General features: G+C 43.2%; 1 protein-coding gene across 2 annotated transcripts in view; it reads right to left on the bottom strand.

Annotated features, from left to right (window-relative positions):
* TMX3 (thioredoxin related transmembrane protein 3) overlaps positions 1-12,700 on the bottom strand; it is a 63,340-nt gene that overhangs the window by 40,006 nt on the left and 10,634 nt on the right. Inside the window, exons 3-4 of one of the 2 annotated variants that reach the window (XM_018553902.1) lie at positions 12,141-12,180; positions 6,403-6,526 (exon numbers count right to left, since the gene is read on the bottom strand). In XM_018553902.1, coding sequence (XP_018409404.1) covers positions 6,403-6,526; positions 12,141-12,180 — 164 coding nt within the window. The remainder of the gene's footprint in view (positions 1-6,402; positions 6,527-12,140; positions 12,181-12,700) is intronic. The other variant, XM_018553901.1, reaches the window with a different exon arrangement.

The raw sequence follows: 12,700 nt of genomic DNA, 5'->3' as shown, positions 1-12,700 counted from the left end.
TGTTATAATCTGTTTGACTGTTTCCTCTGTTAAACAAAAAAAATCAACTGAATTATGATTGAAGAATAACCATCCACGCTTCAATATTTTGTAAGTGTCCCACATAATACCATCAGTACATGGAAACCATTGGCTTAGTCAGCCATTTGATTGAAATGTGTGTGGGCACCTTTAGGCTCCACCCACACTGCGTTTGTTGCGCGATTTGTATTTTGCGCGATATCGCGTAAATGCTTGCATTGAGCAAGCTAGAATCGCGGCAAAATCCGCTCCAAAAAGGATGCTGTAGCGACACACGACCCGCGACAGCAGGACCCTTTGCCCATTTGCCAAGCATTGGAGAGCGATATCGCGGGAATTACCGCGCTATAAAATCGCTCACTGTGAACGGGGCCCTACTCTGTTGAATATTTTTATCCTAATTGGTGTTCTTCTTTAAATCACTATTTTACACAAGTAGTTAAACGTATCATTGATGTTGAAAGATCTACAGTATCCAAAATGAAAATTATTTTGTCAATGCCGTGGGGGCTGTGTTTTAATAGCAGCTTGCACAGCTCAAGAGTCAAAGGTTTCTGCCAATGCATTATAGCAATGCTAATCCTGCTCATAGTCATATCAGGATTCTATAGACTAGACTAATCCCACAAGAAATTTATCCTCACCTAACATCTGTCACTCTTACATCATGACATTTCTCCTCTTATGTCTGGAGACTCATATTAAAGGTTGAACAGGAGAATCTAAAAACTCATGAGCTGCAAACTCCAAAAGATCCAATCCGCTTTTTACAGAGTCCATTAAAAATAAAGAGTTAACCTTGCAATCAGTGTTATGTCTCTGACTGTTCATTGAATGGTATGGTGACTCCATCCACTGTGTGCAGCAAACCAGAGAAGTCAACCTATCAGGGTGTGGGCAGTAGTGTTGTAGGTTGCTTTGGCAGTTGCAAGTATTTTTTAATGCGAGCTGCGCTCTGGCATTCTGACTCCCTGAAGAAGTCTGGATGTGAACACCTAACTGCATTAAAGTAACCAGTGACGGTGAGGGGACTATCCAGGATTCATATTAGAAGATATGTTGTCCGCACTCCATTCTGCTTCGGAATGTCATCCTTATTCGTATTCCTTCAGCATGACATTATTCATATGCCTTCAGCATTCACATGTCACTCTGAAGGAATACGAATAAAGATGACATTCCGAAGCAGAATGGTGTGCGGACAACATATCTTCTAGATTGTATACTGTGGTGCCATCCACCATTTGTTCCTGCACCCGTTGGATTCTGGGGTATAACGGTACAGTGTGCGAAGGGCATATTTCAAAAGGAAAGTCAGGAAATCACCAGCACTCAGTAGTAAAGATAAATATGTGCCTTTTATTGGACAGAAAGCGTCACAGACATCCAAATAAACCGACGTTTCGGGGCCGCGCAGGGTCCCTTCCTCAAGGCAGAAAGAGGTGTTTGCACGGTGCCATCCGTGTTATCTCATCACTGCGAGCACCACTTTTTTCATATCTGGCCGGGACTACTGTGAGGAGTGCGGAGGGTCTCTCCATCTACTTACATCTGGGCATATTTCAAAGACATCTTCAGGATTCATGCCTGCGTGTCTATGCCATGTTTTGGTTGCATGCTATTACATGCCAGTAGTTTTATAAGATAAGATTATTTGGTTAAACGGTTTTACACTGTGGAGCATGCTTGTTTTTTGCCCATGATTGTCTGGCTTTCTGTTCTTGTGGAGTGATAGAGCGATCCTTGCTGGTCTTTGGAGAAGTACTGGAATATATCCTGTGAAGTTTAAAGGTGAAAGTGTCCCAGCTTCCTATTGGGGGGGGGAGACACACACGCATGAGCACTACTAGACCTATATGAAGGTCTTTATTGAAGGTGAGCAGAGCACAGTGGGGAGTGTACGCTGAGGTTATAGGAAGAGAAGGAAGATTTCTACACCTTGATGATTCTGATTACTTTACACTCAATATCACTGGATGAATGAATGAATGAATATTTGCACGGTGTTATGATACCTGATATGGAACTGTATTTCTGAGGAGGAAGATTATCATCACTTTTTTTGATCTCACGTATACCATATTGGATGGTTTGTTTTGAGCAGGGCTGTGCGGCGTCTCAGGAGGCTGTGCGGGGTCTGACCAGGGCTGCGCTCGGGTGTTACCAGGGCTCTGTGCGGTATCTCACCTCGGCTGCGTTCAGGTCTCACCTCGGCTGCCTGTGGGTGTCACCAGGGCTCTATGCCGTGTCTCCCCAGGGCTGTATGGGCAGGTGCAGGGCTGTCACGGTCTATGTGGGCAGCAGGAAGAAGGAGATGTAAAAGACAGCTGCCCAAGGTCCCCAGGAATCGGAGACCTCAGGCAGCCGCTCCTGCTTTAAGGGGCCCGTATCAGCCTGTATTATCGGGGCCTTTTACACGAGTACCAGTATTGGCACCGTATGTGTATATACACATACATACATACATACATACATACATACATACATACACGGAGTAAAGGACAGTATCGTAACTTCACTGCAACAATGCTTCTGGTGCAATACCACACTGTATACGTGATTTACATGCTTTACCTTGCCAGGCTTTGTAGCATTGACAATTTATATCCCTTTTGTGACTATAGTGCACAACCTTACATTTTGAATGTCTCTGATGTTTTTGCTGTAAAGATAAAAAGACTGTCTTGCTGGAAGAATTATTTGCAGCACAAAAGTAAAAGTCAGATACTATCTAAGCATTATGATCTGTGGACCTGGTAATCTGGTAAAGAGAAATCATTTGAGCAGGCAGTTGTCTCTACAGGGTAATGTGCGACTTGTCTCGAGAATGCACAAATGTTGAAGATTTCATTGTATGTGACATGATATTTTTATAACAGCCCTAAAGTGACCATGATAGCCATTTTCAACTTTTAAAAGTAAGTGTCCAGCATAAGTGTATGAACTTTATTTTCCAAGAAAATCCCACTATGTGCATTCCTTGACTGTTTCATTTGTCAGGGCCACCCAATGCGTTGGACCTCAGGGTGTTGCCACACAATAAGGGCTAGTTCACACCAGATGCCATTGTGATGCAGTCTGTTCAGTTTGGCAGCTGCATCAAAATTGCATCACAATGCTTTCCAAAGGGATTTCTGGTGCTTTGTTTACACCAGTGCAGTCAGTTCCGATGCAGTCAGAAAAATTACTGCTTGTCTCATTTTAGCTGCACCTGATCGCAATGGAACACATCAAAACTGCATGCGCTGCACCTGAAAGCCCATTTTACGCTAACAAAAATAAAATAAGTGTCACAAATCGCTGTAAAAATGTGCCAAAACGCATCACACTGCAGCTGCCCAGACGCATGCAATTATGGTGTGAACTAGCCCCAAGGGTGGGGGAGATAGAACTGAATGTAATGTCGATGATGTTCAAAAAAATAAACAGTGCACACCATTGACCACATGTTAGTGCACATTGCTCAGACCCACAACCCAATTCTCCAAATGTAGGGTTAAGCCCTCCCCTGCTGACCAGTAAGAGGGCTACAGCAAAAAAAACGTTTTACAGTAAACTCCCTAACAAGGACTAGAGGCCACCACCTAAAATTGGTGGAGAAAAGATTTTAAACACAAGGGGATCAGGGGCTTCTTCTCAGTCAGAGTGGTTACATTTTGGAACTCACTGCCACAGGCAGTGGTATCAGCAGAGAGTATTGATTCATTCAAAAATGAATTAGATACCTTCCTAAGAGACCATAAGATAAAGGGATACAGGTACTCTTAAAGACTAGAACACACAGGGACAGGGACACACACAACTTTATTTAACCTCAAATACTATGTAACTATGTAAATAGTACAAGGGGGTAGGCAGGTTAGGCAGTGCTCAGCCCCAAAGTCAGTGAAATAGAACCTGGCAGGCACACGGCTTTGCTCTGAAAAGGCCTTACATAAAGAAAAGACAATCTACACTGCTCCCAAAGCTGTGCATAGTACAGGGACAAGCAACCTCGGCACTGGAGCTGTTGTGGAACTACAAGTCCCATGAGGCATTGCAAGATTCTGATAGCCACAGGCATGACTCCCAGTGGCATGATGGGATGTGTAGTTTCACCAGATTTCGAGTGCAGAGGTTGCCTACTCCTGATATTGTAGGTGACTGTGTTACATTCCAAGGTATAGGGATGTACCGATACCGTTTTTTTGGTATTGACTACAGATATTTTTTTTTCGGTACTTACAGATACAGAGTAACGATATTGGTGCAGTGTGCCCTGATTATCAGAAAGTCGAGCAGCGGATCATGACCTGCTATCCCACTTTCTGATTGCCTGGGAACCCGGTGTTCTATCGAAAAAAGAACACGGGCTTCAGTTCCTGAGGCTCCCTGGCTTGCTGACTAATCAGGAAGCCGGGCAGCACATTATGACCCGCCTCCCTGATTGGCTAGGAAGCCGGCTTCGCTTGTTGCTAGGCAGCGTGGCTTCCTGACCAATCAGGGAACCGAGTCATGACGTGCCGTCCGGCTTCCTAAATGGTTAGGAAGCGAGGTTGCCTACCAACAAGTGAAGCAGGCTTCCTAACCAATCAGGAAGCCGGGAGGTAGTTAATGACGTTTCTAGCCAATCAGGAAACCGGGCGGGACATCATGATCCGCCTCCCTGATTGGCTGGGAAGCCAGCTTCACTTCTTGCTAGGTAGCCTGGCTTCCTAACCAATCAAGAAGCCAGGAGGCGGGCTTCCTGATTGAAAAAGAAAGCCTGCTCCATGATCCCCCGGTACTGCTGCTCAGAGGGAGATCTCTTTCTGAGCAGAAGTTCCGGTATCGGAGGCAAGAATCGGATTATTTGGGTGAGTGCAAGTGCTCGCCCAAATACTCGGTATCAGCTCCGATACCAATACTAGTATCGGTATCTGTGCATCCCTATTCCAAAGTGATATTCCTCTCTTCTCCCATTTCATGTTGCAGGCTAAACGGCCAGCCATTATGCTTGAGGATTTGAAAGTGTCCAGTTGTAACAAATGAAGAATACACTTTGTTTATATTTCTAATGGAGCTGCTGATATAGAAATAACTGCCCTTCGCTTTTATATTGTGAGCTCTCATGAGCAAGGCCCTTCTAACCCTCTTGCCTTGAATTGTATTGTAGTTGTAATGTCTCCCTTTGTTTTGTAATGTGCTACACAAACTGTTAAACTCTGTATATATAATATAAATATATAAATCCTGTATAATAATAGGAAAGACTTATAATGTATCTGGAGTCCTTGGAATAGCGGAATGCTTTGCGGAGATAATCTACAGGGTTAAACAGCTCTTACTTAACATAGGAATAATAAATGTAAGTGGAAGGTGTGCTAATTATAGGCTACAGTTAAACGCGGTGATACGTTTCTGGCACATTGTTTCACATTTTAAGCGTGTTTGTCTTTGTCACCTTTCTCAGTTTAACATTTACAATATGTGTAGAAAAACAAAAGCAGATGGTGACATTTGCAGCAAGCTGTATAGCTTTACAATGAATGGCAGTTTTCTATAGGGATAAGTGTAGAGAGATTACATCAACTCTACAGATCACTTGGTATGCAACAGCATTATCCCAATACAGGCAACCTATACAGAGAGTAATAGACGCAGCATTGTGGACTGCCTGCTGAAAATGCCAATTGATATGTCCTGTGAAAACGCCCTGGAACAAATCAAGCAGATATGAAAAGTCAGAACTTCTATTCTGCATACTTGCTCCAAGACAGTGACTGAAGACACTGGATCAGCCAGACACCTAATATTTTTAGAAGGAGAGGTCAGCAATGGCAGCCTCCATGATTCCTCAATACAGCTTTAACCCTTTCATTGCCAAGGCGTTTCTTTGCTCACACATTATAATCCACATTTTAGGCCTGAAAATTACCTAGACATGCCAAGGTTAAAAATTGTGTGCGTCTGTGAAGCAGCACCCCAAATTGTCCACGGGTGACCAAAGCCTGCACAGGTCCTCAATTAAGAGGTGTCAGCCTATTCACGTCAATGGGCTGCCGCACACGCGGCAAAGAAGCTCCGAAGTTTGAGCTTTACGTGTTTTTTGACCACACGTTTTAGCGTGCGTCTTACTGGGCACATTTCGGGTGTCAGTAACAAGTAATGGCACTGCAACAAGTCACAGGTTTCTAAGGCGTTGCATGAACGTGCGCCAATGTGAACGCTTTGGCACACATTCACAAGTGTCAAACAAGGAAACTGCCTTCCATAGGATACAGCTGCAGTCTTCTAGGTTCTTTGGTTTATTTTAAAAACTAAAATCAGATCTGACTCTGTGTCTGTTTCAGAGTTTGTCATGAATGGGACCCCAATACTGTAAACTATTCTCCAAACCCAGATTATATGCAATGTACTTACTTGAATGAACCGTTGCATCCATCTTCCCAACTCTGACTGGGGAACCGCTAGACCTCATCTCAATGCCAACGTCATTCCAGACAGGTTCAAGCTTCTTGCAGTGACCACACCAGGGAGCATAAAACTTTAAAAAAAACAGCAATATGTCATACACAGGTCATACACAGGCCATAGTGTAGACAAAACAGCTCTGAACAAGTCAACTCACACAGCTAAAGTACATTTGTGTGAAATGATTGAATTTATGATCAGCTGGCTGATTGTTACATTTATGGCCAGCAAACAGTTCACTGTTACTCTTTGTGTGACTCAGTTCTCACTAGGGATGCACTGAAATGTCAAATGCAAAATGCCGAAAGTGGCACGACGACCAGAAATTTAGTGCATCCATAGCATCTCTCCTCCCTGATGGGCGCTGGCCTGAGCGCCTTCTGATGCAGCGCCGGCACCCAGTGGGGAAGAAAGAAGCTTTCAGGAGTCTGAGTGGACGGTGTTAGCTGTCAGGATGTGTCATCGTTACAGGAGACCAAGCTCTCCTCCCGCTTCTCCTGGCTCGGCCTCCAGTGTCAGAGCGGTGAGTGGAGGAGAGCTTGTGATCTGTCACAGTAGGCCAAGCAGGCGGTGAGGAAGTAGAGCTCCGCCTCTCCGACAGATCACACCGCTGCGACAGCTGATTCAGGATGGAGACCGGAGTAGAAACAGTAAATAAGTAAATAACTGGACATACTATGCTTACTGTGTCCCAGTTATACAAGAATGGGAAGTGATCTACATCATTTCCTGTTCATTCATGATTGTGTACATAGTAACTCATACTATATCCAGTTTATGAATGGACAGTAACACTCAGTATTGAGGCTTCCTGTTCATTCATAACAAGGGCTGCAGGAAAAGAGGTTAAGGACTCTGTCTTTTGCGCTAATATTGCGCCATAAAAATTTTCAACTACCACCATTTTATTCTATAGGGTCTTGGCATTCAGAAAATATATAATGTTGGGGGGTTTTACGTCATTTTCAGGCCTAAAATGTGGAATATAATAGGGGTGCAAAAATTTAAAAAAGGGCCTCAGTCATGAAGGGGTTAAACAAGAAACATCAGGGGTATGTGTAGACCCCTGATATTTCCCCAGAGCCCACACAGTAAAGTAACACACAAAAACTAAAAATAAAATAGTTTAAAAAGGTTGGGGAAAAAAAATATATAATTTTCGGTCGGTCTGACAAATTTTTTTATTTTCTGTATCTGTCTAAAAATTCCATTTCGGTGCATCCCTAATTCTCACCGTAGACTACAACTTCTTACTAGAGCCTCCCTCTTCCCTTGTGATTGATCATGAATCACAGTCTGAGGCAAGGCAAACTAAGCTGGCACTATGCAAAAAGTCATAAATGACCGATGTCTGATTCAGATGATTATGGTTAGACCAGGACAAAACAGCATGTCTATGCAGAAGTTGGGACTTGCATGGTAGGTTCCATGGCCAACTTCTCCAGAGATTAAAGTCCAGCGCCAAGTCAGTCCATAGAGCACATAACCATGCTCGTTCAGCCAATGCTGACCGCAGCTAGAGAAAACTCTCAAAAGTTAGGCGCCAATTCCAGGGAGCATTGGCTACCTGGAATTGGTTCAGCCCTGATCTAGGGACACCTTTATTAGCGAAGGACCAATCTCTGTCTATAATGTTAGGCATTTTTCTTCTCTGCCTTCACCCCTTTAACAAGACACAACATCTGATCATTGCGTTATTTAAATGCACGTAAATAGAGTTGCAAAGACTGAAAGTTAAAGTGACACTAGACTCAGGAGTTAGATCTTAAAAATACATTCAAGTACCCTAACTTATTAATGTATCTTATTTGTGTATCACTCGGCTGTAGATCCTCAAATCATCTCTGAATTGCTGCCGACAGTGTCCTTCCTTCTGTAGGGTGGCTACTTTTGTTCACCATGGTCCCCGTGTCTGTTATAGAGTACCCACCGCTCCAAGCTCACTCTTGTGATGGACTACAATCTCATGTTTCGTTTACTAATTTGTATCGAGACTGTAGACAAAAATAAAAAAAGACAGCTTGTGTCCGAATAAGCAAAGTCTTGTAATCTATTGTAAAATCCAGGCATACATCAAATTAAAAAGGGATTTTTTTTTTTTTTTGCTAGATATTTTACTTATAGGTTTGTTAGGAAATAATAACGCAAGGCTTTTTTTGTAAGCAAAATGCCACCAGCACCACACTGTGTTCCACTTTTGTGGTGCATAAGAGCAGTAATCAAACCAGGATCTATATGTATAAGTGTGAACAGCTGGAATTCTCCAAAAAAATGTTTAATCAATCTTAGGTTTAAAATCCAGATAAATGTTTTAACAAATTGTAAAGAAATCTGCAGCTGAACAAATTACATTCTTCCCAATCCCTTTGGTTTGTACTCATTACAGGATTTAAAGCGAATTGGCAATCGTTGTGTAAAACTTGGGGAATGAAATCTACAAAAGTCCATTAAAAAAACGCAATGTTCCCTGTAAAAGTTCCTTTTAATTTCACAGCACATTTCAGCTTTCTTTTAGATGCACACAATCACTTCTAATTTACTCAGCCTTCCATAACATGGAGAAGGGGCACGCATAACCAGATGCTAGAACAACTGGTAAAATAAGTGTGCTGTACTAATGGGAGGTATGCTTGGAAAAGTGGAAGAGTCCTCACCTTTTGTTGCTGTAACGTAATTTATGTTATTTATATAGCAGCACAGAGCTTTGATATTGTACACATTGCCATCAGTCCCTACCCTTGAGGAGCGTACATACATCTCACATAGATACAACGGGCCAATTTAGACAGGAGCCAATTAACCTACCAGCATGTCTTTGGAATGTGGGAGGAAACCAGAGAAAACCCACACAAGCACAGGGAGAACATGAAAACTTCCTAGAAATAGTGTCCTGGCTGGGATTTGAACCAGGGACCCCCCCCCCAGTGCTGCAAAGCAGAAGTGCAAACCACTAAGTAAACCTGGCTGACAACGAACATTAGGTGGTCATTGCTGACTTTCTTCTGAAAATGCTAGGCACCTGTCTGAGACAAGGTCATTTGACTTCAATCACCTCTGAGACGATGCCCCAGAACAAGCATGCACCCCTGGCCTAACTCACAATTAGGACCCATTCATACCAATGTGTTGCAGTTGCCATAGCAGAGCTCTATGTGCAGCGGGTTGCAGTATTGTTGTGAATGGCACCCCAAAACACTCTACGGTGATGCCAACGCACCCCAGCTTGTACCATGTGATGTGATGGAAAAAAGATGCATGGCCAGTAACTTGTCCATTGAGGAACAAGGGCAGCCAATTCATAATGAATGGGCTGCCTTAATTCAATGCATAGTAATGCACATCACAACATGTGATAACGTGTGAAAACACACATGCTTTAACTGACCTTTGCAGACCGTAAAAGTGTCAATGGGCCCTTAAAGCGTATGTCAAGCCAATACCTTTTTGGAGATTTTGGATAGAACGGGGGAGGGTTAGAACCTGTGTCAGATTTTTACAGCTCTCCCGAGTCTCCATGAGAGATTTACCATCACTCCCTGTCCATCTGTTTACATTTTTGCAAACAGGAAGCGAGGGGAATTTAACAATAACACAGTAGAGGAAGGCTAGATCCCCGGTCAGATTTTAATTTCCAGTTGAAGGATTCCTCTCACTTTGTTCCTAGTAAAACCATACTTAGCAGGACAGGAGATGACAGTAAATCTCTCTAAAGAAACCCCAGATAGCAGTAGCAATCCAATTATAGTTTGGATCCTTCCCTTCTTTATCAATAACTACGTTTTGGTTTGACAAATATTGAGTCAGCATGACCAGCATTTTCAAAAGCAGTGGCATGTTGTGTATTTCTCCCAGCACGGGTTCCATTAAATAGGTTCAATGCATGTAATCAAACAGGATTATTCTTAAAAGGGTGAAGAGTTTGGAGAAGTGAACAATCTAGGCCAAAATAGTGAAGAATAGCTGATTTGGAAAAATGCTCCAGTTCAGCTCACTTTCCAGTTCAGCTATGTTGTCCTAGATTGTTCGCTTCCCCTGCCTTCTCCAAACTCTTCACCCTTTTGTGAATAGCCCTGTAAGTGTTAATTCTGAGAGGTTAAACAAGAACCCTGCTGGCAAAAATACCTTCACCAGAGAGGAGGAGAAAGTAACTCTAAAACACACACACGAACTGAAGGTAACAATGTCTAAATACAGGAGACATGTATTCTTAATTAAATCTGTGTGCTTTGTATGTTTTTTTCCAGATTGGTGCAGTAATCCAATGTGAAACTTTCCTGTAATAAAGACCAGTCACTGCTGCTCTCTCTGCTTCTGCAGGGTGACTGGTCTGGTCTCCTCCTGTAGTTTTCTACAGGCCGGCAGAAGTGGGTGGGGTTTGCTGGGCCCCTCCCACAGCTCTGCTTTCTGCACAGGCTATGTACGGAATAGTGATTTCACTGCTACTTGTCAAGGTGATAACAAAGTGGATTTATTGAGGAATATATTTAAACAAATTTTTTTTTTTAAATTGATTGTGTGCAGTTTTATTTTCAAACCATCTTAAATTCTGAGTAACAGAGGACATTGTTTCTAAACATTAATGAAAGCTTTTCATTCTCTAAGGCAGGGGTGGGCAAACTCCAGAGGTGTGTTCAGTTGCTTAGCCAATCATTGAGTATCTGTTCTGCAGCACTTCAGTTCACTGAAGGCTTTGGCTGCACAGTGCCAAGCAAAATGGCAGAGGATTATATTTGTGACTAATTAATTTTTCATCGAATATTTGGTGTGGTCCTCCATCAAAACATTAAAAATTGTAGGTTCCCACACTGAATTGATTTCCTCCATCCGGGTTCAGGCACCTTTCTCCAGGACTGCCATGTGTTGCCACAGTTAAAATGGCCGTTGGTGCTATGTCCCCCCCTTTTTTATCACACTCAGCGCTTTGCATCCACATTCACTTCTGCTGCGAGTGCTAAGTTAGGAGTACTGAGCACTGACTTGCAGCACAGCGTTCAGTGGCGGTTTTTAAACTCAGCACTCACAGCGGCTAAGCAACTGAGCATGCCTCAGCCCTTTAGCTGTGGTGGAACTGCAAATCCCATGAGCCATTGCAAAATTCTCACAGCCAAAGTCATGGCTCCCAGAGGCAGATGCATGATGGGATTTGTAATTTCACCACAGCTGGAGGGCTGGAATTTATCCACTGCTGCTCTAAGGTTTCATTCAGATGGAAACCAAACTCTACCCTCCCCTCTGAAAAGCAATCTATGGTGGATCGCTTTTCAGGGGGTGTTAGAGGAGAGGATGCTGGTGTCAGGGATGAAATGCTGCCACTTCCTGAATGCATTTTTTTAAAATCCCAATGAAGATTTTCTATTGTAATACTGCTTTGCAACTGCGTTCCTAGGTAGCTCAGTCCCATCGATTGCAATGGTCACATTTGGCAAGCAGCAACAACATGCAATTTCAAATTTGCTGCAATGCAGCACATCGTGTACAAACACACGAGTGGCCGCTATATTAGGTTTTAGGTGAGGCGTGGGGGCATAACCGCCTGTTTTTACCACCCCTCAGCTGCCCATGCGAACAAGGCCTAAACCTGTACAGACAGACACCTAGACATATGGTATACACGTGCAATTTTACCAGCTTTGATATGATTTTGCGTTTATAAACAATGTCACCAAGAGCCAGAAGAAAATACTTACATCAACAAGCCAGATGTCATCTTGTCTGGTTTCTCTGAAACTAAACAAAAATAAGCAAAACACACAAGATATTAATAATTTGAATAATATGAAAATTCATATATACAAAACCCCAAGTACAGCTTGGGGCAGAAGGGATATACAGGTAGCCAGAATGGATATAAGCCATGTGCTTGGAAGAATTGATCTGCTAATGTCCTACTGCCATAGAATAAGTCAAAAGACAATCTAAAGCAGCCTTTCTCAACCAGGGTGCCTTCAGCATTTCTTAGGGATATCGCAAACTTTTTGTATAGTGCTATGCGTTTCCATGGGGCTGGTGGGCCGGCCGCCAGCACCATGGAAACATATTCAGGGAGGGAGAGATTAATTTAGAAGAGGATGTAAGTTTGCCTTCCTCCAGCCCTGCTCCGCTACCCACCCTCTGACTCTCTGCTGCAGCTCCTCAATATGATGGAAGGGCGTGAATGGGGTACTGAGGTCTCTAATGTGAAAGGGGCTCCTGATGTGTTAGGGGGGGGGCCCTGATATGAAGGGAGCTCCTTATGTGAAAGGGGAAA

The sequence above is a fragment of the Nanorana parkeri genome, unplaced genomic scaffold (genome assembly GCF_000935625.1).
Source record: "Nanorana parkeri isolate BGI_ZX_2015 unplaced genomic scaffold, ASM93562v1 scaffold134, whole genome shotgun sequence".
NCBI lineage: Eukaryota > Metazoa > Chordata > Amphibia > Anura > Dicroglossidae > Nanorana > Nanorana parkeri.
The sequence above is the reverse complement of the archived record's forward strand: the minus strand, read 5'-3'. Positions and strand labels throughout refer to the sequence as shown.